This window comes from Juglans regia, chromosome 4, assembly GCF_001411555.2.
Source record: "Juglans regia cultivar Chandler chromosome 4, Walnut 2.0, whole genome shotgun sequence".
Taxonomy (NCBI): Eukaryota; Viridiplantae; Streptophyta; class Magnoliopsida; order Fagales; family Juglandaceae; genus Juglans; species Juglans regia.
Genome location: NC_049904.1, coordinates 8,480,847 through 8,508,490, shown reverse-complemented (window position 1 = coordinate 8,508,490; position 27,644 = coordinate 8,480,847). Strand labels below are relative to the sequence as shown.

Genomic DNA, 27,644 nt, shown 5'->3' with positions numbered 1-27,644 from the left:
GTAGCAACCTCTCTTAAAACTCCATCAGATAGTGACAAAAGAATAGTATTATGTACCTTTTCTTCTTCTTCTTTTGAAGGAGCCAGAGAATCGTCAGATACTGATACCTCTAATACTTTTGACAAGCTTTGTTGTCGCAGTAAAACTTTTATCTTGATGCACCATAAACTGAAACTGTTCTGACCGTCAAATTTCTCCACTTCGAACTTAGCCATAGCCATCCCACCAGATCACCCTGAGCCAAGCTCTGATACCAGTTTGTTGGGAATAACTGTATATCTAAGACTAACTCGAAGTATAGTAGCGGAAATAAACGAAAGAAATTGATGACAATCACACAGAAAGAACACCAAGAATTAAGTGGTTCGACTCAAAATGAGCCTACGTCCACTGGTGGGGTCGGTATCGAAGATTTCACTATCAACAAAAATGGAGTATAGAAGAATAATACAAAACTTCACAAAGAAGTTATCTCTCAAACTCACTCTAACTTCTCTCTCAAGAAATCACTAAAACAAGACAAAAATAATTTCTGAAGTGTAAAATAAAAGGGAGGCGTTGTTTGATATTTATAGGAACAGCGAGAATTCACTTCTGTGAACATTGGCTCGAGCGAACACTCGAGCGAGTGTCGATCGAGCGTAGGTTTTGTACACTTCGCTCAAGCCAACAGAAGAGCGATGTCGAGCCAAACTCTCGGACTGAATATCGCTCGAGCTGAATGTCAAGCGAGGGTCGAGCGAAGCTCTCTGTCTTTATATCGCTCAATCTCAATGTCGAGCGATGCTTGAGCGAAGCTCTCTGCCTAATTTCGCTCGAGCTGAGTGTCGAGCGAATGTCGAGCGAGGCTCTCTGTCTGAATTCGCTCGAGCTGAGTGTCGAGCGAATGTCGAGCGAGGCTCTTTGTCTCGCTCGAGCTGAGTGTCGAGCAAATGTCGAGCAAAGCTCTCTGTCTGATTTCGCTCGAGCTGAGTGAACCTCCGCTTGAGCGAACATACAACATTTCACTGTTTCATCTGAATTCAAGCCACCTCTTAACAAAGAAGAAGAGAGAAAAAGGTTACTTCAGAAAGAAGAAGAGATAGAAAATGAAGAGGAAAGAGAACAACAAGAAAGTAAAAAAAGGTAAAGCTACTGACACCTGACACAGCTGAACCAAAAGACCAAAGACACCTCCTCGTATACGCATGCACTGATATTACAATCTACAGAAGAGAAAAAACATACAAATCGAAAAAGTATTACTGACACAAAAGTATACTAGCTGCAAGGCATCAGAAACCCAATAACCCCCAATAACATCATAGTCAACGAAATTAAAAGCTTTGAAATCATATAATCTACAAAAGACAAAAAGCATACACAGAAAAAAAAAAAAACATAAAAATAGTATACTGACACAATCAGTAAAATATAAAGGATAAAAATAATAAAACAATAGAAGAGAAAAACATACAGAGAAAAAGTAGGTAGACTGACACAACCGGCAAAACATAAAGGATAAAAATAATAAACTCAAAATATCTTAATACTCAACGGATAAAAATGTGAAAAAATGAAAACTGAGGATAAGAAACCAACTGTTCTCAAAGTTACAATAGTGACTTAAAGTTAATTTAATAGAAAACTAAAAAAAAAAAAAATTTTCGTTTAGTGACCGTTTGATAGCCATTTACTATTATATAAATATGCCGGTAACTTAAAAAGATAAGTGTTTTGATAGATTGGATTGGGGGTGATGTAATCCTCCGGTGGGTTTAAGTACCCAGATTCAGCCTCTCAAGACATAAAGCTGGAAGCCTGGAAGAGGAACTGCATATATGGGTGGTGTGATTTTCTAGTCATTTTTGGATGTATTTCGTGATCATGACGTCTAGAGGATTGGATGACATTATCTTCTTATTTTTTTATTTTATAATGAAGAATCCTATAGCGCATTAAGATCACAATCTGCTTGCAATTTTTGCAGATGGGTTTTATATATATGGGTGGCTCTATAGCCACCACTCCTGTTGAGAGTTATATTCAGTTATATTATTATTTTTAATTTTTAAATATATTTTTAAATATTTTTTAAAAAATAAAAAATTATAATATTATTAAAAAATACTTCTTTAATCACTAAATAAAAAAAAATAAAAATCATAGCATGCGATAACTCTAACGGTAAGAATAAAGGGTAATAATAAACTTACAACCTTTTTTACTACCAATTTACTACACTTTGTGTAATTGCTTTTTTTTTTTTCAAGTATTTTTTTAATATCTTTAATCAGTAGGAAAAAATTTAAAAAATATGAACTTCCACTAATAGTCATTTTCTTAACTATTAAGTAAAAGAAAAAATTTAAAAAAATTAAAAAGAGTAGTAGAATGGTAGTAAAAGAGTAGTAAGATTACCATTATTCAAGAATAAATTATAAGAGTAGCATTTTTTTTATATATATAGCTCATGTACTGGTGAAATTATGAAAATGCAAACACATGACTTGGTACTCGATATTAATATATTCAATTGCTAGATCCAAGCTCTAGGCTTGGGAAATATTTCTGAACGTCAAAAAATAAAATTAAAAGGTTGAGTCTGATACAAACACATGCCTAGTTGCTTGCTTGGTCAATAAAAGAGAAGTTCTACTCTGAAAGGAAGAGAATAGTATTTTAATTGATGAGTTTTGCTATGTCACAACAAAGATAGGTTCCTTCATTTTTTTCTTTATTTTATTTTATTTTTTTGTAATAAATGGTATAAAATGAATTCAAATCATTTTTCTACATCTTTGAAAAATTAAAACATATATTAAAAAATAAGAAAAATTATATGCATGTTTTGTTTAGTTATATATCTTATAATATTATTTAGAAGCACTTTGAGGCCATTCTTTTTTTTTTTTTTTTTATATAATAACGGACCGCATTCTATTCATAATAAATGACATATAACTTTGACTTAAAAAACAAGTCAATTACAAACGTTAATAGCTCCCCAGCACACTTTCGTGGCTGACATGGTCTAATCTAGACGGCAGAACTCTGAAGACCTAAGTCTAAGAGATTTGTCGTGCACAGCTTTTTCCCAGACAAAGTTAACAGTAACCGGGTGACAAAATCCATACCCCGACTAAGCGGAGTAGGATGCACCAACCCCATACACCGCCTAAACAGAGAGGGGGGATCACACCGTTCGGACTGAGGTCTGAAGGGACAAATTTTTTGGATTTTTATTATTCTAAAAAGTAAAGACAGGACACGAAATAAAATAAAATGAAAAACACTGTAAAAGTTGAAAAAGAAACAGTGCTCCAAGAGGCTGTTGTGGCGCATGCAGTACACGCGCCGCTATGGGAGGAGATCGACGGTCGATCTTGGAGACTCCGAACTCACAAACCCCAAAGGCGCCGCGCTTGGCATCGGTAGAGGGCCTCCCGGTGGAGCGTGAGAGGCACTCGTCTAACGTCTCCGAAAGCTTTAGGCCACGCGTGGAGTGACTCGCCACTCCATTTGGCGCCGCATTCGATGGTCTTGAAGATCGGCGGCTGGGTAACACGATGGAGGGGCGTGTGCTGGTCTATAGTCGTTGGAAAATCCAGATCTGCGATTCTCCCTTATTTAGCCTGAAAAGACACAAAAACACAAAATGCAGCACTACGCAGAGGAGACGGGGGTGGGGAAAGAGGGGGAGGGGGCAGGAGGGAGGGGGAAGAGAGTTGAAGCTCCCACCCCTTCGAGTTAGATATGAGGTGAAAAGTTTTGAGAGAGTTTTGAGACCATTCTAAATAATAGTCACTTCTACTCGTAGCCACTAGAATTGGAAACATGTGGGTCTTTGTGGAGCTTGATGTGATTATAGCCAAGCAAATAGACATGCAGTGTAACAGTAGGGTAGTACAAAAGGAGAGGTACGGCCCAATAATTAAAGAAAAATGCTTTAGTCATATAGAGATCTCACAAAACTAAACTCACAAACTGACGTAACTATTGGGTTGCATGTGGAGCTTAGTTCGTGAGTAGAAAAGACGCAACCCATGAGTTCGCTTGATTGTCGCTCGACCTGACGCTGAAGTGGCAGTGGGCTCGAGCAAAACACAAACTCTAGTGTTCGCTGGAACTGTGTTCAACACACTGCTCGAGCCAATGTTCATTGGTTGTTTGCTTGAGGTACGCTCGACATGCCGCTTGAATGAAAGACGTATTTTTTGCCAATTAAGATTTCCAACACTGGTTTCTATAAATATATAATATTTTGACATCTTGTACATGATTTTCAGCAGTTTTTAGAGTGAACAAAAGAGGCAAAGTGTGAGTGCATATTGTGGAAAAGAAAAAGCCCTAGAGTGAGTGAGTTGAGATTGTGTGATTGTAACCTCCTCTGAATTAATAAAACTTTTGTAGCTCTCCGGACTTAGGCACGTTGTCGAACTACGTAACTTGTGTATCGTGTGATTTTGATCATTGCTTTTATTTGTTTGCCATCATTGGTATGTATTTTTCACAACAGAGCCAAGGTTCGGGTCTGAAGGAGAACGATGTTTGGAGACAAATTGAAAGTACTAGGAATCAAGAACTTTGACGGCACTGACTTTGAGTATTGGAGGATACAGATCAAGGACTATCTCTATGGGAATAGGCACCATCTTCCACCTTTGAGAAAGAAGCTAGAGAGTATGGACGATACTGAGTGGAATCTGTTAGATCGACAGGTTCTGGGAGTTGTTCGGCCGACCCTGTCCAGAACAGTGACGCACAACATTATCAATGAGAGAACCACAGCGGATCTCGTGGCAACTTTGTCAGGTACGTATGAAAAGCTGTCGGTAAATAATAAGGTGCATCTGATGAAGAAGTTGTTCGATCTGAAGATGTCAAAAGGTATGTTTGTGGCCCAATACTTGAATAAATTTAATACGATCACAAATCAATTGTGTTCCACAAAGATTGAGTTTCAGGATGAGATCAGAGCACTGATTCTGTTGGCATCGCTGCCAAATAGTTGGGAGGCCATGATGATAGCGGTGAGTAGTTCAACCGACAATATGAAAATGAACTACGGCGACATACATGGCATGATTCTTGCTGAAAAGGTACTTAGAAGAGACTCTGGTGAGTTCTCGAGTTCAGGATTGGCCCTGGACATTGACAATCGGGGCAGAATACATGACAGGTCAAACTCCAAGAGCAAGCGCAAGAGTAAGACAAGATCTGCGCAACAAATCACTTGCTAGAGTTGTGGCAAGCCAGGCCACATCAATAGAGACTATCGGAATCAGGAAAGTACTGAGAATGACTCTATGAATGCTATGCTGAAGAAATACAAGATGCCCTAATCCTTGCAGTGCACAGTCCGATTGATGATTGGATGTTGGATTCAAGGGCTTCATTCCATAGCACCTCACATCGAGAGACATGCAGAACTATGTTGCTAGTATTTTTTGAAGACGTACGCAGCTGATGGAGAGGCATTGGATGTAGTAGGACTGAGTGATGTGCGCATCACACTTCCGACTAGGGGCGTGTGGGTTTTATAGCAAGTTAGACACGTTCCAAGTCTGAAGAAAAACTTGATATCTGTGGGACAGCTTGATGACAACGGTTATGTAGTAATATTTTCTGAAAGAGCATGGAAGATCATTAAGGGTGTGCTGGTCTTGGTGCATGGTAAGAGATCTAATTCTTTGTATTTAACATCAAGGTCTAGTGATGTGCAAGAAAATACAGGAGTGCAAAATGGCAGGCTTGGTTGCGCAAATTAGATGAGGAAGCAAAAGGGATTCAGTTTTGCCATTCCTCATGTAAGCCTGAGGAAGTTGGCTAATGTTGCCAGGGTCAGTTCAAGACTGGATACTCCTAGTGCAGTGGGAGTTGTGAGTCGCCCAATGGATGTGCTGACTGAGGGCGATGCACATGAGAGACTAAAGTCAGGCTCGACTTCAGTGTGTCTTATGGCTTGAAAACGGAAGCTGTGAGCTGCAGAGGTGATAGGGCTTGGCTGGAACAGTGGCTGGCATGTGGAGAACCAATCTCCAAGTGGGAGAGATTGTTGGGTTGCATGTGGAGCCTGGTTCTTGAACAAAAAAGGCACAACCCGTGAGTTCACTAGACTGTCGATTGACTAAGCACTCGAGCGAAGCTCAACCTGTGAGTTTGCTCTAGTCTCACACAACAGTGGACTCGAATGAGACACAAATCCCAGTGTTTGTTTGAGCTGTGCTCGACACAATATAAATATGTAATATTTTAACTTCTTCTACGCGATTTTCAGCAATTATCAAAGTGAACAAAAGAGGCAAAATGTGATGGCATACTGTGTGAGAGAAAAAACCTTAGAGTGAGTGAGTTGAGATTGTGTAATTGTAATCTCCTCTGAATTAATAAAACTTTTGCAGCTCTCTGAACATAGGCACGTTGCCGAACCACGTAAATTGTGTGTCATGTGATTTTGAAATATGCTTTTCTTTGTTTGCCATCGTTGGTATTTGTTTTTCACAATAGTAATTTGATATAATACATTAAATTGTAGACCTATTTTTATTGTAAAGTAGATCTAACGTATCACATCAAGTCACGTTAATTTGTGGATTTATTTTTATGTGATCTCTTTGTAATTATAGCAGTTCTTATTACTTTATGATCAAATTAAAATTACTTTATGATGAAAATAGCGCAACGCAATTGCAACAAGGAAAAGAAAGTATAAGAGGGAGAAATAGAATCACGGGAGTGTAAGATTGGTTTTATGAATTAGTAATGCTAGATACAAATCTCAAATAGACAAGTCTCATATAAACCATTTGTAAAAAAGGGGGTCCTACTAATAAAAAATATTTTTTTCACACTTTTTAAGGTGGGGATCCACTTTTTTACAAGGGCTTGTACGGAACTAGTCTATTTTGAGGATTGTACAAATCATTTCTCTTTATGAATAATGTGAGAGTGTTTGTGAATAGTATAAAAAATTTTAAGATGTTAGTTTTATATAATTTTAAAAAAGTGATGGAACTCGTTATAAAATTACGTCAATTTGAATATGAAAAAAATCTAGATTTTTAAGAAAAATTTAAAAAGCAATATAATAAAAAAATATTAAAAAACTTATTTAAATTAAAAAGAAAAAAATATGACTCCATACCTATGATACCTCATATGATAAGGACAATGATAGGTGGTGTATGAAATCCCACATTGCTTAGGAAGAAGAAGTTCTTGCTCTTTATAAGGTTCCAATGGGGCTCCAATTATATCATTGACTAGTCCTTTTAGAGTATAAACACATGAATTGGGCCTTCCATTGAGGCGTGACAAATTGTCACAGCCCACGAATGAAGTGACTGGGCCATGGGCCAGTTTAATTCCATTTACAATTGCTTTTCTTGTGATAGTAGGTTATTTGGACTACAATGTAGCTAGTGGGCTTGGGCCCTTATTTTTATTTTCTTGTATACTTTTAGTTGTATTAGCCCGAGCCCATGTAGGGGTCATCTTCCTTATGTACAAGCCAAGGGCTCTAGGTTTCAACTATTCAGAAAGTTAATGAAAATTCCTATTTCCTTTCTCTTATCTTCTTCTTCATTTCTTCTATGGAGGTACTCCCCTCGAAGTGAGCGATTTCAATCTATTTTTTCTTTAAGTAATTGGAGGTGTGTTACAAGTGGTATCTAGAGCTAGACTTTCCTTGGCAGCTACTTCATCAATCCATGGAAATGGAAGAAATTATCTCATTATTACTCAAAATTTAAGAGATAGTCGAGTAGTCGCAACAACATTTTGAAGTTATTTTGCAAACATTCAAAGATGTCGAGAACAACTTTGAAGGCTTCAGGAACAACTTCAATGAAGAGTTCACCTATCTGGAACAAGTGCTTCGTGCGTTGCAGGAAGAGGAAGATCAAACCAAGGGTCATCCCATTGAAATTCCTTTTCTCAAATATTCTCTTGCACATCCGAAATTAACTTTGCAACACTCAAATTTCCCTCTTCGATTTTCATCTCCATCACTTTTTGTCTTTCATTCTATTCCATCAACAAGCAAGGCCCATACAATTATCAGAGAAGGAAAGTCCATCAAGATACTTCTCGATACCAGATGAAAGTTTGATCCTGGTGGATGCAGTCTTCAAGATTTCCATTTCCCACATCTCCATTTTTCACAGTCACTATTAGGACGCTTCTTCCTGAATGTGCATATGGAATTTGGAAACAAAAATTTGATTATCACTCGATATTTCCTTACGGCCATGTCCAGTGAGCTCTGCAACGACACCCATGACCACCCTCTTGTTAAGGAATCAGGCCACAAAAAGAGCATAACAGCACTGTCAAGATCTGCATATGGGTTCATTGTACTCTTGAATGGCTTTCGGCCTACACTGGCAATTTTTCTGCAAAAGAAGCTTGTTCTCGATTGGTTGTACCACCAACCCATTGATGGACCCTATGCGTACAAGGCCCTCAAGGACTTCAACTTCCTCGTCGGTCTGCTCTGCAAGGGTGTCGTGGGCTACAAACTGGACCAAGCCTTCGGAAGATTCTAAGCCTATTTGAAAGGCTCATGCAGTTACTCGCTCGAAGTGGTCAATGATAACAAAAGATGTTTGCTGCAAATAATTTTGTGGGTGGCCGAGGGAGTTTACATTTGGTGGCTATTCTTGCTTCCTTATGCCGCAGGAGATTCCATGTGGGCCATCAACTCAGACACAATAAACTCTCTTCTAAGTCTTTCTCTCAATTTCGTCTTGATCGTGCCTCTTGTGAACTTTGGAATGGAGAATTGGTACAACGTTTTAATCAGGTTTGTGAATCAGTCAACGGCTGATGGATTTTATTGCAGTTTCAAAGGGAAGAAATTTTCACCGGGCGAGGCTGAGCTTTGCTGATTCTGTCAGCAACAAGATGTGAAGCCAACTTGTTTTGTTTGTGGGACACGGGAAGATCTTTCGGTTTGTATGACTTGTGGTTTTGTAGGATGTGGAAGATATAAAGAAGGTCATGACGTTTTGCATTGGAAGGATACACAACATTGCTACTCTCTTGACATGCGAACACAACAAATTTGGGATTATGTTGGCGACGTTTATGTTTATCGACTGATTCAGTCAAAAAATGATGTCAAGTTGGCGGAGATGAACTCTCATTGTATGTCATCTGAAGGAGATTGTGGTACTCGTGGATGTAGTGATGATTCTGGAATAAGTGGGGCCCTATTTAGCGGCAAAGTTGAAGCAAATGTGAATGGTGTAAACTACTTTCATGTGAAGGTTGTTGGATTGCTATTTGTTGCAACTACAAGAGTTAATGTGTCATCTTCTCTCGTCTTAGAGCTTTTGCAAAGGATTGCCTGTGTCATTAAATACTACCTTGGAATTATTAATGAAAGTCATTGCGGAAACATATTGTGCTTGTGTACGAGTTGGTTGAAGAAGTAATTAACTTTGGTTATGTACAAACAACACCCACAGAAATGTTGAAGTCTTATGTATTTAACAAGCCAATTGTGATTGATGCTGCACGTTTACAATCTCTTGGCCCTTCTTCCATTTTTATGCAAGGGGCAAACACATGCTAGGAACAGCTGTGACAAAATCTGTTGAAGCAATTGACCCTGGGGGTAGGGCGAGGGAGGAAATCTTTGTCGATATAATTGAGAAAATCAGCATCACCTTTAGCTCAAGTGGATATATATTGACTTCTATCTCTATTTCTAGTGGTAAGCACAATTCCCATGCCATCATTTTTAGTTTCAAAATTTGAGTGCACAACATACTATGATAGGTAATTTTGAGGTATATGGGGTCATTTATACTTTTTTTGTAAGCTTTGGTGGAGGGAATGGAGAATTCATATGGGATTGCAAGTTTTAGTAGATACGAACCTTGCTCCTCAATTGCTTGATTTTTTGCCACTTAAAGGTGTTTTTTGGCCCATTGATAGAGGAAGGGAAATAACTCCCATGGAAATGAATTGTAATGGCCAGGACGACATTGAGCTTATGATGAAACCCTCATATAAGGTGCAAGTGGCATCACCTTATAATTATTTAGCATTCACCCCTCTGCTGCCCAATATTACATGTAGTACCAAGTGTTATTTTGCTACTGTTGGGGGTGGCCCAATTGGCCTGGAGTTTTCTACAGAACTTCATGGAGAGTTTGTTTCAGTTCACCTTAAAAAGATGGGCAATGATGGGCATTCACTTGAAGCTTTTGCATTCTTTGAAAAGGGAGGCATAGAATTATTGTCGATCCCTCCTGTTGCTATTATCCATGGTTGTACAATAGAAGATAGGGCCTATGATGGTATGGGAGCAATCCTTAATGGTGATGTTGTTCTGAAACATAGTGTCGCTCTTGAGACAAGGAAAATTCTTGTTTTTGATCCAGGTGGTGGGACAATTATGGGCAAGGATACCGCACCTTATGGACAAGGTGCTTCTATGGGGGATAGTTTTTCATAGCCCACAAATGAAGTGATTGGGCCATGGGCCTTGGGCTAGTTTAATTCTATTTACAATTATTTTTATTATGATTTAGCAGGTTATTTGGACTACAGTGTAGCTAGTGGACTTGGGCCCTTAGTTTTATTTTCTTTTATGCTTTTAGTTGTGTTAGCCCGAACCCATGTAGGGGTCATCTTCCTTATGTTTGAGCCAAGGGCTCTAGGTTTTAGCTATTCAGAAAGTTAATGAAAATTTCGATTTTCCTTTCTCGTCTTCTTCTTCATTTCTTCTATAGAGGTGCTCCCTTCAAAGTGAGCGATTTCAGTCTATTTTTTTTTTTTAAGTAACTGGAAGTGTTACACAAATGGTATCATAGTCAATTTCAACTAGAAATGTGAGACTTGAGTCGTGTTACCTACGATGGATTAACCTAACGATGATGTCGGGAATTTAAGGGGGAGAGATTGTGATACCCCCACATGATAATGATAAGGGTAGCTGGTGTATGAGATGATCTCATATTGCTTGAGAATAAAGAGTTATTGCTCTTTATAAGGTTCCAATGAGACTTTAATTATATCATTTACTAGTCCTTCTGGAGTAGATGCTATGTAGTTTGGGCCTTCTATTAGGGCGTTGTAATATCCCATGCCCCATGGTGGCTCCCTCCAAAACTTTTTTTTTTTTTTTTTTTTTTTTTTTATGTTTTTTAATTTTTTATTAATATGTCTTGAAGTAGTTTTTTGAGTTTTGGGTGTTTGAAAAGTTTAGAGCAAACTTATATTAACATTGTAAATATTGTATGTTTGGGAATGTAACCGTAATTTTCTACTGAAAAAAAATGTCTTTGATTACTTGTGGTGCCTAATTAGCTTAGAAGATGTCCTCTTTCGCTAGAATGGATGCTGCTTAATTAGGGTGCAGTTGACAAAGTGGACAGTCAAATTTGTGCAACATCCAGCGAGTTTTATTAATATTTGCAAGTGCGCACGGATCTTGACTAGACTAACTAGACTAGAACAACCGAAGATGATCGTAACTCCAGCTTTGTGAGAAAAGTACATTTAACAACCCTTTAATATTTTATTATTTTAGTGTAAAATAAGATATCGACACATTTTAGTTAAAAATTAATGGATTAAAAAAATTGAAGAATAAGAGATTTCATTAGACTCAAGTACTGATCATGAGACACATTTTAGTATGTGTTCGGCATATAGCCTACTAAATCGTGTTTCAGTTAATTAATAATCAATATTAAGGGAGTCGGTCTCAGTTATATTCTATAAAATGTAGAAATGATGAGATCGAAGGGATTTATCCACGAATCAGTTAGAAGTAAAATGTCTAGATATTGATAGTGGTAGCTAGTGGCAATGGTGGTACGTAGTAGACTAGTAGAAGAAGAAGAAGAAGAAGATGGTAGGTAAGGTATACAGCAGGATAGTGGTGGAGGTAGGTAAGAATGAGCGGTTAAGAAAAGGGTGGTAGAGAAGGTAAAAATCACATAAAAGGAAAGAGAAAATTGAGTGGTTTGGATTTAGAGTTGAATTGAGATGGATTGAGATGATTTATAAATAGTAGAATAAAAATTAAATTATTTATTATATTTTGTGTGAAAATAAATTATTTAGAAATTTAAAAAAAATAAATTATTTATTATATTTTATGTAAAAATTTAAGAAAGTTGTAATGATGAATTAAGATGGATTACGAATACAAACGAGACTAATTTAATTAACCCTTCGGAGAACGGGGGAGAGGGGGAGGTGGGTGCTTGCTTGCAAAAACTTCGTAACAGAGCTTCTCTGGGAAAAATGGGTGGTGCGCATGTAAGGCTGCAAATCAACAGGTCGTGAACAACTCCACCTTAGCTCCTGTATATTCGGTTTGAAATCGATTTATTTAATAAAGGAGATGTTCATAAATATTAATATTTGTTCGAATATTAAATGAACAAAATTTGCATAAACTCGACTCGGTTTAAACTAGTGAGCCAAAACAACTCGAGTTTGACTCATACATACTCGATTCGAAATTAGTTTATTTAATAAATGAGATATTCATGAATATTAATATTGGTTAAAATATTAACGAGCTAAACTCATATAAAATCGACTCGATTCGATTTAGACTCTTGAATAGCTCAAGCTCTTCTCGTATATACCCAATTCGAAATCAGTTTATTTAATAAATGATATATACGTAAATACTAATATTAGTTCAAATATTAAACGAGCAAAATTCATATAAACTTGACTTGACTCGGTTTAGACTCGTGAACAAAACACATATATGCTCAACAGCCTCAACTTGACCCCTTTGAACTTGTTTTGAAGCTCATAATATATGTTATATATATAATATATGTTCTATATATATGTGTGCGCTATTTATTACATGTTAGTTGTATTTTACATATACTTAATGATATATTTTACTTATGATTTACCTTATTTAATATATTTATTATGTTCCCAAAGTGTGTCTAGGATACTCTGTATAATTCTTTTATAAAAGATATTTTATGTTTGTAATATAATTTATTTTTAAATTTAGTTAATTATGTATTATGTAATATAACATTTGTTATATTTTAATTTTCTAATTGTGACATAGATTATAGCCTATTGATATGACAATAAATGAATGAGTGAATACATATATATATATTTTTTATAGGGGTTCAAACCCAATTTTTTCATTTAGAGAATCGAGTCATATGTTATCAGGCCATTAGACTCTTAGCAAATACATAATTATTTGAAACAATTACCAAATTAATTATAATTCGTGTAAATAATTTACACCATAGCATAAGTTGATGGTATTTATTTTTAATTAAGGAATCATATGACTAAGCTTATACACAATATAGCTTTCATTATACTAGATAAATTATACACATTGTAAGTTATAACTATTACTTATTATTGCATATTATTATATTTTTAGTGTAATATATACGTACAATAACTTATATATTATAACTATATACTTATATCATATGTTTGCAATACACATTGCTGTAATATATTCATAGCTTATATTAGATAATAATATATTATACACCTATAACTTTTGATTTATAATGTTATCTTTCTTTCTCTCTCTCTCTCTCTCTATCTCTCTCTCTCTATATATATTAAATGGTTTAGCTTATTACATTTATCTTATGTTTTATGTTTTTAATTTATAACTATAAGTTAATTTATTTTATAAAACTTTATATCATAAAATGTTGTAATTAAAACTATTTGGTTGAATAGTTAAATGGTTAGAATTTTTCGTAAAATTTAAAATATAATTTTTTTTTACGTTTCTTTTTACAAAAGATAGGAATAAAAAAAAAAAATAATCAAGTTGGAGCTTGAGCTACTCAAACTCAACTCGTTCGTTTATTTCCAGTTAGGTTCAAGTTGAATTCGAATAACATTAATGATTAACGAGCCGAGTTCAACCAATAATATAAAAATTTTATTCAAGTTCGAGCAGATATCAAACAAGTAAACATGCTAATCGAGTTCAAGTACTCTTGTTCAAATTCAGCTTGATTGAAGCCCAAGTATTACAATTTTTTGAGAGAGAGATGTATGAGATAGATGATCTAAGTTTTTTAGAGAGAGGTAGACTTTCATCTTTTAACTTTTTATTCTACCATCAGTTACCCTTAAATTTGATAGTGGACCTACAAAACCCTTCCTCAATAAATATCAATACTCATTACCGTAATGCTATGACAATAATAATTACTCCACAAGCAGTTTGAAAAAGGTTTTGGTTTTAAAAAATTGCAATATATATATATATTTATATTAATTTTCTTTATTCCTAATCCCTTAACACTGGTTTGCTCTACTGAAAGGACATAAAAAGGAAATATAGCAGACAATTAGAAACAAGTTAGGTATAAAAATGGATAATGCAGGATGAACCACACAAGGTTTTACAGTTTTGAAGGTTCTTTGTATTTACATTAACTGTCAGCTTAATCCATGTCCCACAGGGAACCTGAGTAGTCCCATGTATTTGAATTGTCTGAAATCCAAGCAAGATAACAGCAACATGATTCTATAGTATTACAGTCTTCCTGATGCTTTATTTTGCTTTGATCATCTGAAAGTCCTGACATCCAATCTGATAAGCGGGTTTCATATGGAGAACAAGTAAATTGAAGGTCCGAGAACCCGAGTGCATCGGAGGAGATATCGTTCATGGTACCCCACGAGTCCTTATCAACAGAGCCCTTGTTTCCACACTGATATCTTACAGTAGTCATGCCACCTTGTTCATGAAAGAAGAAGTCTTGTTCAGCATTGTTTATTTTAGAATGAAAGTTCCCTGTGGAGAAAACGGGCGTTATTAGTGCAGAGAGAACATAACACCGTTGACTAGAAAATATCAGGAAGTTGAACAAAATGTGTATCACTTTCTTCTTGAGCCAATTGTGTTCTCTTCCTTAAATGTGTCCTCCAGTAATTCTTGATCTCATTGTCAGTTCTTCCCGGCAACCTTCGGGCAATCTTCGACCACCTAAAAGGGTGAACATAGTTTAGAGCAATCCTTTTCGAACTCGGTTCTAACTTTCAATTAACCAATGAAAAGGAAAGAACCTAACTTGTTACCCCATAACTCATGAAGTTGAAGAATGATCCGCTCTTCATCAATGCTTAGTTGACCATGCTTAAGATCAGGACGGAGATAGTTCATCCACCGCAACCTGCAGCTTTTACCACTTCTTTGTAGACCTACATGCATATAAACAACTTGCCTATAAACTTAGATTTTTGTCCATGAAACGAATAATGAATGATATGTTTGTGTTTACTCATATGGATCATACCTGATGCTCTGGCAATGGAATCCCACCTCCGTTCCCCCATAAGGGAGACAAAGGTCGTGAGCCGCTCATCTTCTTCTTCAACCCAAGGCCCTTTGCGCAATCTCCCTCCTTGCATGGCTACTTGATAAGCCATTGTTGTTTGCAACATACAAAGAGAAGTTTGGGGGTCTTTTTATATGAAGAACAGGATGGCAAAAAGTATAGGAAAAGAAGAAAAGAGAATGTGACCAGAAAACATTTCATGGCAATATTGGTGGACAACACTAGTTTGTGGCAACTCCACCATTGGCTTAAATATTCATAGTCCTTGACGTCTTGATTAGGGCCATGTATGAGTTTTGACACGATTTCATTGCGTTAGGATCCATGTAGTTCTACTTCTATCTCCCTTTCTGCATCACCTTTTTTTGGCACTGTTACTTTATATGTGCAAAGGTTGTCCTTCACTTCTACTACAGCAACTACTATTATTGGAACTCTATACATGGGTTTTTCCACGGCAAATTGTTAAATGCCAGGAGTACAAAATCCCTTGAACATAAAATAAAGAAAAAACCGACAGGATAGGGATAGTGTTTATACTTTATCATCCAGATCTTCTCTGGAGATTTCATTTGGGTGGAAATGATACGGACTCGAGCAGTCAGCAGCAAGACATGCTCTTTGACAAGAGGTGAGACAGGCTCTGTCCGCCCACTCATGTACTGAGCCTTGGGCCATGGAACATAGTTTAGGAACTCTCAATGCTACCCCCTACTATTGCTGCAACAACTGTCTCCTGATGTAGAACGTGTTGAGTCTTGAACGTGTTGGGGACTATGAGATCGAATGCTCTGTAATAACTAGAATTGTACATCTTTACCAAATGCCTAGCATAAAGGATCTTGAAAAATGATTTACAACACTTTACACAACTATGAAAGCAGAGGATAATCCTAAAAAACTGATCAAAATACTTTCTAAGGCTTTCACAGTTGTTGAAAAAAAAAGAATAGTGAACATCCTTAAAAATATCTAAATGGGAAAAAAATCCTGCGAGTAATATAGCCAAGAGAACATTGGAGAATAGGTATATCTTTTGAATTTTAATATTTCCATCCAATATAAATCCTGCCGCTTCTTGCCCACAACATATTTGAGAGGTCTTATTTAAGGTTTACATTGCTTGGCAAGCCCTCTCTTCTTCTCATTGCAACAAATTGTACAAAAACATGCCCTCTTAAACCAATTGCTACAAGCGATCAATAAATGATTTGTTCACGAGGTTGACAGCATCATCCATGAGCTGCATTAAAGAAACCAGTAAAACCACATCAATCATGGCACGCTGGCAAGAAAGATATAATTTCATATTTGATGTATGAAATCTAAAAATCTTTTTCCTTTTGACAGATAACTAATTCAAACAAAGATAAAACATAAACTAATAAAGAAGAAAGGCCACAGTATAACTGCGTAACTCCATGGCCAAAAACAAAGTATGATATCAGAGTATCTATCGCACTTATCTACCTATACTAGAAATGCAATCAGTTTTTTTTTTTACCACCAAGATGACCTGAAAGACTAGTCACCAACAAATACGCATGGTTTGTCAACACGTGCATAATATTAACTGCCCCTTGAAACATGGAGGTTTACGATTTACCTTCCAAGTGACGAGTTCTCGTACAACTGGTTACAACAAATTTTAGATTAACATCTATAGGCCATTCCTGTCCATATGCACAAAAAAGAATTAGAAATAAGAAAAATAATAGAACATGTTAAGAAAAACTAGTTACCTCAAACGCAAGTGAGCAGTAATATCTTGCCATGTTTCAAACACAACACAAGATTTAGAAAACAGCACGCCCCCCACCCAAGCCGAAAGAAAAAACAGAGATAAAAGTAGCTCAAACATCATGCAATTTCACATAGTACAATATTAGAAATTAAAACTGACCAATTAAAAAAACGGAAAAAAGAACATAAATTATGTTAGCATTAAAAAAAAATCAACAAAACCAATCAAAATTGTTATACTATTATTGCAAGTCCACTTATTGACACCAAATGAATCACTGATGTAGAAGCCTGCCACATCAATTAGCATAAAATAGTATTGTTTTAAAAAAAATTATACCTTTTAGTTTCACAGTAAGCAGTGTGTTCACACACCAGCTTGTAAGTAGCTAAACTCTTATTAAATAACTCACTTTTGAGAGAGAGAGTAAGAGAGCTACTGAGACCAGAAGTTTTACAAATTGAAGAGAGGCAGGTTCATGCCACACTATGCCCATCTTAAATTTGGGGCATGGCATACAATTTGGATGAAAATCACCTATTTGTTATTAGACACACTATGGATGACACTGTTTAGTGTAGTATGCACTAGTTTGAAAGTGTTTAACAGCAAACAAATGACCTTTACTGGGGAATGTAAGCACCTAGGAAAAGGAATTGATGCCACAATGGGTTCCTCTGCAAAAGCAATTAACCACTACGTGGAATTCATCGTCTGAGAAAGGAAGTTAAATACATCCTACAATGGTGCGCCATGTGTTGGCAGCATATGTTGCTAATTACATTACTAACAGTTTTATTAAAAAAAAGAGAGAGTAAATCAGGAATGCTGTTGAGACTCATTCCACACAATTTAAACTCATATAATTTCACCTTCAAACAAAGTTGGGTTCGTATCCAGTAACTAAGATCTCCAGAGAAATTTTCCTGTTTCATACTTGGTGTGTCAAACGCCTAAACACACATTATAAATGTTCATCCAGCCAATTCTAACTAAAAGGCTACTAATAAAGTTCAAACCTATATAAATAAATCAGTTCAGATGTATGGCAATTTTCTGTACACATACATGTATTTAAATTGGATTTCCCAACAACCCATGTATGTGTTGAAACATAGAAATTGCATAAGCGTTTAAAAATCGTGCTCTAAAAAAGGAAGTGATTGTATTCATAAGCTCACCAATACCCCACAACAACCACCATCCTTGAGGTTGTAGTAGATACTCCCTTCCTTGAATTCAACCACAACCCAGGGCCTTAACAAGATGAAGCTGCCACAACAAGGAAAGATATATAATAGGACAAAATACAAAATGAATTATCAACTGAATAAAAAATAAAAAACCTGGATTTCCCACTTATTTTTAGCCCTGAAGTCCTACTGCAAACATCGGAGAGCTGCATTTAGCATCTGGCAATTTCCACTCATAGGTGCCCACAGAAATCTCTAAAGATCAATCAACCAAAGAAAATCAGTCATGTAAAAAATAAAGAAATCAAATGAAAAGTCAGTCATGTAATAAATCAGTTAATATTCATCAAATTTGCGAAGTTAAATATTAAAAAATAAACTAAATTTCTAAGACCCTCATTCCGATGATAGTGAAGATGGAAAAAAATAAACTTGACACCGAGTAATTTGATGGGCGTAACAGTAATTTGATGGGTGTAACTTGTAAGGGGAGAACGCACTCTGGTCCTGCTGCTTCTAACATGGCTTTCATTGCCAACCCACTTCCTATCAGATTCAGATGCTGCAAACAAAGCTAAGAAACCTGGAAATCAATATAACCCATTATAGAGCTAAACCGTACACGTACACAAACAAATACTATAAAGGAAAACATCCGTGCGCGGTGCGTGGGTGTGTATTTGGGAAGAGAGAGGGACCTAACCTTCATGACGGAGTGGCTTAAGTAGAAGTAGCAGTTTGGGGGAAGGACCGCCGGGGAATGGTCAATTTTGGGGATGGGCTTTGCAGACGGTGCCGCCCAGCCACCATGGGGCGTCCTTTAGAAGAGAAGCTGTCGGTCCTCCCTTTTTGGACATACTTGAGTGGGGAAATCTTACTGTGAGTGGGGAAATCCCCAGGGGCCAGCCAACGACCAGGCCCGGGCCGGCCGGGTCGGGTCCGCGTATGAGAATCAGGATGGGCCGAGATGGCCTAGAGGATGTAGGGTAAGAGTCCTGACAAGAGCATGTGAGACTATGTTACTTGGCATCACTAATCGAGGTGCCACCAACCCTGACACTGTTGTCTGAATGGCATAGAAGGGAACCTGTCCTTCGCCACACTACATTTAATGATGCAGGTGCAAGAATGCATGACAGGACCACGCCGCATTTAATGCGTCTCGAGAGTTGGCACGCAATGGACATGCCCTCCTGAGTGTCAGCAACAACCCTGACCAGGTTTGGCAAGCTTGGCAGGACTGGCGGAAAGCAGGAGTTTAGGAGGGACATGCGATCCCAGTACGGAGCCGCACACTAGTCACCATCATCTCGGGATTCACCCCATCCAGGTATAAATACCTTTCTCTCTGCCAAGAGGGGGTTCTTAACTCACACTCTTAAACACTTCGTTGTATATTCATTTTAGTTCTCACTTTCTCTCTTTACCTTCAACCTTAATCTAACTTGAGCGTTGGAGGTATCATGGCCCTCGAGCTCCCACGACCTCTTCCTTGCAGGGAAGAGCCAGTGCTCCTAGTGTGGAGTTGCCCAGGCTCGTAAAACACTACATCAACATTGGCATCGTCAGTGAGATTTATTTTCCTACAAGTAGTGTGTCCTTCGTATGCCGGCAACAATGCGCTCTCAAGCCTCGCGGCAAGAAAGAGAACAACCCGAGATGATGGAAGGAAGGATCAATGAGCAACCTATATCGATATAGAAACTCATGGAAGAGATGACGGCCCTACGCTGGAAAAATATCACCTTAGATGGGGGGGGGGGGGATGGGGAATCGGAGGGAGACCAGCAAAGCCACAACTCCGAGACCCATCTTCCCCCTAAGATGGAGGCGGCCAAAGAAGAAGGACGTAAGGAAGACCTCCGGTCCCAGAAACTTGAAAACAAGTATGACGAGGTGGTCAAAAGGGTGGGCTTGCCTTCCATAGTGGACCAGTTGCTCACCAGAGTTGAGCTGCCATATAGCGCCAACGTCATGGCAGTTCCTCTATCCCCGAGGTTCAAAGTCCCATTGATAAACGAGTACGACGGGTCGAAAGATCCCCTCGAGCACCTGGAAACCTTCAAGGCACACATGACCCTGCATGGGTTCACGAGTGAGGTTGCATGCCGGGCATTCCCCCTCACATTGAAGGGAGCGGCGAGAGCATGGTTTGGATCCCTGCTCCCCGGGACCATAACTTGCTTCACCGAGTTGGCTTGGCTCTTCTTGACACAATTCATGGCGAGCTGGAAGAGGAGACGACCCACTGCCTATCTCCTGACCGTGAAGCAAAGAGATGATGAGAGCCTGAGATCTTACCTCTCTCGCTTCAATAATGAGCGTGTGACGACGGATGATCAGGATGAAAAAATCACCCTGGCAGCACTACTGGGGGGATCTGGCCCCGCAACCCCCTCATTAAGAGAGTTCATGGACCGTGTTGACAGCTTCATTAATGCCAAGGAAATGCTTCGAGCCTTGACTGCCCTGCGACAATCCAAGCTAGACAGAGCAGATAGGAAGGTGCCCAACTAGAACAGTGAGAGGAGTCAGGAAGACAGTAAAAGGAAGGCACATGAAACAAAGCACAAAGAGGAGCAACCCGCACATGGGAAGGCCGGACAATGCATCCACACCAACTTGGCGGTGGAAATCGAAAGGGAAACAAGCCCGTAGGGCTAGCGACAGTGGGACCCCGCCTGCCCCAAGTATTGCACCTATTATAAAACTAGCAGCCACCGAATAGAAGATTGCGTCACAAGAAAACGGAAGATGGAGGAGATGGAAGCCTTGATAGACCAACGGGGTGACGAAAGGCACGGCCAGCGATACGACAACCGTGTACAGCCACAGAGAAGCAAAAGCCCCAACAGGAGAAGGCCCGACAGGCGTAACAGGACAAGCCCAAGACGAAGAAGCCCAATTAGGGAGGAAAGCCCAATGGGCGAGATATGCACGATAGCAGGAGGATACGTAGGGGGAGGTGCCACCTCGTTGGCAAGAATGGCCCATGCCATAAGGGTCGGATACGAGGATGTGTTCACCACCTACAGGGCAGCCCCAAGCGTGAGGAGCCATGCAAAGGAACCTGTCATAACCTTCAGCGAGAAGGAAGAAGAAGGACTTCTGTGCCCCCATGATGATGTCCTAGTCATGACTGTGCAGATCACCAACTACTTAACAAGAAGGGTCCTGATCGACAATGGTAGCTTAGTCCCGACGAATTGCGCTTGGCTCCAACCCCCCTTAAAAGTTTCACCAGGGACATGATTCAACCAGTCGGAGCCATCACCTTATCCATTCTGGCAGGGACGGCCCTGAGAACGGCTGGAACCATGGTGGATTTCCTTGTAGTAAAAACCCTCTCCTCCTAGAACTCCATCTTGGGGTGACCAACCTTGAACCATCTCAGGCCGGTGACATCCAACTATCATTTGAAGATGAAGTTCCCAATCCCCATGGGAGTGAGAGAAATACGTGGCAAACAAAAACTAGCAAGGGAGTTCCTAACCCCCATCGGACCTTTAGAGGACCGCATGAAGTAGCAGGCGCACCCCAGACTTATACAGATTGAAGGACAGCGAAGGTCACAAGCAACCCCATCGATGGAATGCCGAATGTGTGAGGGAATAATTTGTTTGAAAAACCTGGGTCCGCCCCATCATGTAAATAAAAGTATGATCTCACCTCTATTCATTTTTGTCTGAAAATACCGACTCCACAAGCACAATCACATGACTGGCCACGATGCATTGGCTAAGGGCCAAGGCCTCCCAAGCCCTGCCCCTTCACAGCCAGTCAAACATGAGTCAAATAACTCGCCGATCTTCACGCAATGCATCTTTGCGATGCATTAGCTAAAGGTTATAGCCACCCAAGCTTTCTCATTTACAGCCAGTTGGGCAAAGATCCCTTGACTTTCCGACCTTCATTCACCACAAGTCCAGTCCCATGACTGGCCACAATGCATTGGCTAAGTGTCAGGGCCTCCCGAGCCCTGCCACTTCACAATAAGTCAAATATGAGTCACTTAACTCGCCAACCTTTGCGCATTGCATGGTCACGATGCATTGACTATGGGCCAAAGAATCCCGAGCTTTCCTCTTTATAGACAGTCGGGCACAGTCCCTTGACTGGCCGCAATGCATTGGCTAAGGGCCAGGGCCTCTCGAGCCTTGCCCCTTCACAGCCAGTCGGGCACGAATCACTTAATTCGCCGACCTTTGTGCAATGCATGGTCGCGATGCATTGGCTAAAGGCCAAAGCCTCCCGAGCTTTCCCCTTTACAGTCAGTTGGGCACAGGTCCCTTGACTTTCCGACCTTCATGCACCACACCTGGCCGCCTGACTGATAGCGGTACATTAGTAAGGACGCGGGGTCATTCTCGCTGGGCAAAAATAAGGGTTTCGAGCGAAACGACAAAGAAAGAAAATACAAGAAAGATGCAAACACAAGCACAAGGAACAAAAAGACAAAGGGAAGCTAGCATTATATATATAGATCAACCCAAAATTACAAGTCAAATTACAAAGGCCTGTAGGGCGTGCAAAAAGAAATGAAAGGCCAAAGAAGATGGAGGAGGGTCCCCCGGCAGGTATGAGGGTTTTCTTGGCTTCCCGAGGTTTTTGACGAATTCAAAGGCGAGAGGGTCTGGTTCCAAGGACTTCAAATCCTAGGTGTCGAGGTCCACGCTAGGGTTTTCATGCATAAGGTCCCGAAATCACTCGAGGCCCTCTTTGTAACCATACCCCCAAGTAGTATCCAGGATGGCCCGAGTGCACCGAAGCTGAGTCCTGACCTCCTCAATGTGCTCGATGATGATTAAAAGGTCGGATTTTGTATCATTGGCAAGCAGCAGCTCGACTCCAAGATTGTGGATCTGGACCTCCTTCCATTGCACTTCACCATTTTGGTGCTGGACCTCCTGGACCAAGGAAAAGTGCCTGAACGTGAGTTGGGAGCGTCGCCTGACAGCCACAGCCAACTCCTGATCCACTTGGCTCCTCTCCCCCTGGAGTGTGTGAACCCCCTTTCGGAGATCGTACTCTCTATTCTCCGACTCCATCACAGAGGCGTTAGGCCTCCCCAGAAGCGTAGACATAGTTTGCCTTAAGGCTAGCCACCCCTTCCTTTAGCTCAGACTTTTTCCTCTTCACCCGTTGAACCTTGTCCCATAACTTCTGGTGGCGCACTTGTAATTTCTCCATTCTCTCCCAGAGTACGTCACACTTACTAAGACGACTTCCGTTTTCTTCTGGGCTTTTTGAATCTCGTGGATGGCAATGATGGAAAAAGATCGGAGCGCCCAAGCCTCCTCCTCGAGCTCCCTGCGCTTCTCAATGACGATACTCACCAACTAATCCGCTGTCTACAAGGGAGGAAGACGTTAGGAATGGGAGCAAAAGCAGAAAAGGTCAAGTAAGGGAAAGAGTCATACCTGTGCAAAAAGAGGCCACAACGTTTTTGCCTCATGCTCGATCGCCTCGTCTCGGGCATGGGCAAAGCCTGGGCAAGGGGACTGGACCCCATACAAGAATGGGAAGAGGAGGCACCACTGACCAAGGGCAACACGGGAGGCGGGACATCTCTGATGGGCTCCTGCAAAGGTTTGGCACCAGGGACCTCTTCAGAAACAGGTGCGACAGGCGGGGGAACCCTTTCTTGCAAAGAAGGCCCTTCGGCGTTAGGGAATTCCCCTTCAGGTGGAGACGTCGCCTCCAACTTGGCCAAGTAAGAATCCACCTCCGACTCCAGAGGAGAAGGAGGGGGTAGTGACAGAATCGACACACAACTATTGCTGAGCTTCATGATGAAGGGGGAGCTTGGGCCTGGTTCCTCCTCATCATCAATATTCGGGACCCCCGTGCAAGAGGGGGCCTCGACATCCAGAAAGGATGATAGGGTGGCACCTTCAGGAGTAGGCACCTCCGAGAGAAAATGGGAGACTGGAGACTCAACCTGGGGTAGCATGGGCCCAATGATCTCCCAGGCAAGTGACTCATTGAAAGAAAGATGGAGTCCGTAACTACGCCCCTGCGGGGTGAAGGTTCAGAAAAAGGAATCCAGGAAGACGGTCTGGAAGACATTTCCCTCTACCTCCTCTTCGGCAATGAATGCAGGGACAACGGGTGCCTACGATGCTAATGTTGAAGTAGACACAACAAGCTTTGGTTGTGGAAAGGACCACGTAGAAGTAGTGGGGGCCGTTGGGCAAAACTGGGGTACACCCCGGGACCGCCCGGCCCAGGAAGGCCCACGGGTGGGAGGCACTAGATTGACTAGACTATGAGATTGTTGGGGTTCCCCACCACAGGGGAGGTCCCGAGGAGAAAGGATTGGGGATTCGGGATGGTCAGAAAGAGTGCATTGAGACCCCCTAGCATCGCCCCTCGAAGCCTTGTGAGGGGAGGGCGGCCTAGAATCACGGGCTTCACCACGAGATGAACCTACTCTGCTCCAGGACCCCCCGGCAGCTTCTCGGGAGGGCCTACCCCGCGAAGCTTCTCTCACTTCATCATGCACCACCTTCGGGTGCTTGCCTTTACCACAAGCGGCGGAGAACTTGGATGCTTCTAACCCCGAGGTGATGGGGGATCTAGTAGAAAATCCCGACCAAGCACATATGAGCGGTTAGGAGTGGTGAGGAAACTTTTGATGTTGAAATCTGATAGCACGATGTTAGTTTCCATATCATAAGGATGGGCCGACAGCCAAGACAACACGGCCGCTAACCTGGCCTTTTCCCTCCCGGGATAGGTTGATGACCAAACTCTTGGACAAGGGGACATAAGACCATATAGCTTGGATGGAGAACTCCTGGTGATCTTGTTCTCCTTCGGGGTACTCCCATCTCGAGCTTGAGACAAAGAAGAACTTCTAGGACCAGTCCTTGATATGTGAATGGCGCAATTCTAGACTATCAATGAGTCTGCCGGATGTGCATGATAGAAAACTGCACAAACTCCAGTCCAACCGTAGCGGCCGATACACCGACAGGATCTCCCAAGCCGTCAATTCGGGATACTCCTCCTGGCCAGCACTGAGAACCGTCCAGTAGATGATACAGCTTGCCATTAAGAGACGCCAGGCTTTTGGGTGGAGTTGAGCAGGGGCCAACCCCAAGAAGTGGAGGACATTGCAAATAGGCCGACACAAAGGGAGTTGAAGCCCATTCGCAAACATAAGAGGATAGATAGCCATACGAATTGCCATCCCGTTGGCATCGACAGGAGCCTCACGACGGTTAGGAACCTCTAGCTTCACCATTGAGGGGATGTTGTACTTCATGCGAAATGCTCGAAGGTCGTCGGCAGCAACTGACGATACCCAAATTTTTTCAGCAAAATACAAAGGTTAGGGGAAGAAGAACCTTTCAGCGCCATGGTAACAAGAAAGACCGAAGCAAAGAGGGATGGTAGAGAATGGTGAGCTCGACGGAGGACTGGGGAAGACTTCGGAGCAACGAAGTAGGAAGCAAACGGAAATGAGGGATGAAGCAAATGGCGAAGATTGAAGAAGAAGAAGGCCTTATATAGGCTCATGCGCGAACCAAGGAGTCTCTTGATGTTACGGGTTGGTGACCTCGGGAAGGCCAAACAACATAGGGTTGTAGAAATGTGGGAGCATGATGATGGTCGTGTAGAGTGCACGGACGAATAGGGGCTCGGGGGATAGGCAAACGTGCCCTGGAGTTAATGATGGCCTCGAGAAGCCCAAACGGTAGGGAACGATGCGGTACGAAGGGACACTGAGCAGGTGACATCAACATTAATGATGCGCTCAGCACATGGACCAACATGCGTTGGCCTTCACCACTATTGGGAGACAAAATGACACAGAAATCGAGGCGGCAACAACATTAATTGACTTCAAAAGGTGGCCCTAGGAAGCACAAACGACTCAGAACAGACGAGCAACGAGGACAAGTTGAGGAAGGCACCTTCCAGGACCAGAAGTCAACACTTAGCCATCACGCTAAGCGCAAGGAGGAGAAGATCTTCTGGGAATTCCCACCACAAGTGTGTGCTAGGAATTCACGGGGTACTATGAGGGGAGAAATCCTCAGGGGCCAGGCCTAGGACAAGGCCCGGGCCTGGGCCCGTGTATGAGAACCAGGATGGCCCAAAAGGGAGTACATAGGAGAACCCATCCATAGCCATGCCACATTTAATGGTGCAAGAGCAAGCGCGCATGATAGGGCCAGGCCGCATTAAATGCGTCCCGGAAGTTCGCACGCAACAGACATGCCCTCCTAGGTGTCAACAACAACTTTGAACAGGCCTGGCAAGCTTGGCAGGACTGGCGGAAAGTAGGAGGTTGGCAGGGACATACGATCCCAGTACAGAGCCGCACACTAGTCACCATCACCTCAAGACTCACCCTAACTAGGTATAAATACCCCTCTCTCTCTTTACCGAGAAGGGGGTTCTTAACTCACACTCTTAAACACTTCCCTGTATATTCATTCTAGTTCTCACTTTCTCTCTTCACCTTCAACCTTGATCTAACTTGAGCGTCAGAGGTATCACGGCCCCCGAGCTCCCTCTCTCTTCTCCTTGTAGGGATAAGCCCAAGTGCTGCTAGTGTGGAATTGCCTAGGCCAGTGAAATACGACATCAACACTTATTGTTATGGTAGGAGTGGGATTGAAGGGTGTTAGGAACCCAGAGATGACCTTCGTGCTGGAGAAGGAACTGAGGAGGAAGTGAGAAGTGAGTTTCAGTTGAAGAACAATAAACTTGAAAAGGTGTCATTGCGGGAATGATGGAACACTGCGTTGAAGGAGCTAAGGGGTGCAGAATTCTGAAGGCTTGAAGCTGTGTGTTTCAGTTATTTGAAGAGACTTGAAGTTGTGCGGTTGATCCTATTCCCATGGGTTGCGTTTAGGGTGTCTCAGAATGTCTTTTATTTAGGGGTGTAACCGGTCTAGTTCGATCCATTTTTTGGAAAATTGATACCGCACCGATTACACCCTATTAAGGCACCTCACTCTGTTGCAGCAGCACACAGCACTACCACTCACTCGATTGCAGCAGCACATAACACTGCATTGGATACGCACATCACAACCAAGCCAACACAGAAGAGTAATCTGTAACATTCCAAAATATATATCATAACAAATTGTACTATTTAGAAGGACAACTGCCATTGTACAACTGGTGAAAGAATCAAAGTTGTTATATGTAATAGCTATAAATAGTAAGCGATAATACAAATCAAAGAATGAGAAAAATGAGAGTTTGAAAGCTTGATTGATTCTGGAAAAACCAAAGCCTTCTTAAACCTTTTCTCAAACACCTTATCCTCATCTTCAAGTATTCATTTATTCAACATGGTATCCAGAGCCCAAGACTAGCGTCCTCTTACATACTCATGGCATCTCCAGAAAAAACTCCCACCCCACGTAT

At 40.9% G+C, this 27,644-nt stretch overlaps 1 protein-coding gene across 10 annotated transcripts; it reads right to left on the bottom strand.

The window, feature by feature from the left end:
• Positions 1-14,399: 14,399 nt before the first annotated feature.
• Positions 14,400-19,157, bottom strand: LOC108986591 (transcription factor MYB27-like). Of its 10 annotated transcripts, none has more exons than XM_035689332.1 (9): positions 18,955-19,157; positions 18,713-18,825; positions 18,418-18,506; positions 18,240-18,330; positions 16,921-16,987; positions 15,273-16,557; positions 15,048-15,177; positions 14,859-14,962; positions 14,400-14,770 (listed from the first exon to the last, which is right to left on the bottom strand). In XM_035689332.1, exons 6-9 carry the CDS (start codon positions 15,418-15,420, stop codon positions 14,418-14,420), a joined length of 735 nt encoding a protein of 244 aa, XP_035545225.1. In that variant the 5' UTR covers positions 15,421-16,557; positions 16,921-16,987; positions 18,240-18,330; positions 18,418-18,506; positions 18,713-18,825; positions 18,955-19,157; the 3' UTR covers positions 14,400-14,417. The 10 variants fall into 10 exon arrangements, with proteins under 10 accessions (XP_035545225.1, XP_035545226.1, XP_035545222.1 ...); XM_035689333.1 differs by having other exon boundaries at positions 18,713-18,813; XM_035689329.1 differs by having other exon boundaries at positions 18,713-18,834; positions 18,955-19,156.
• Between the last annotated feature and the right edge of the window lie 8,487 nt (positions 19,158-27,644).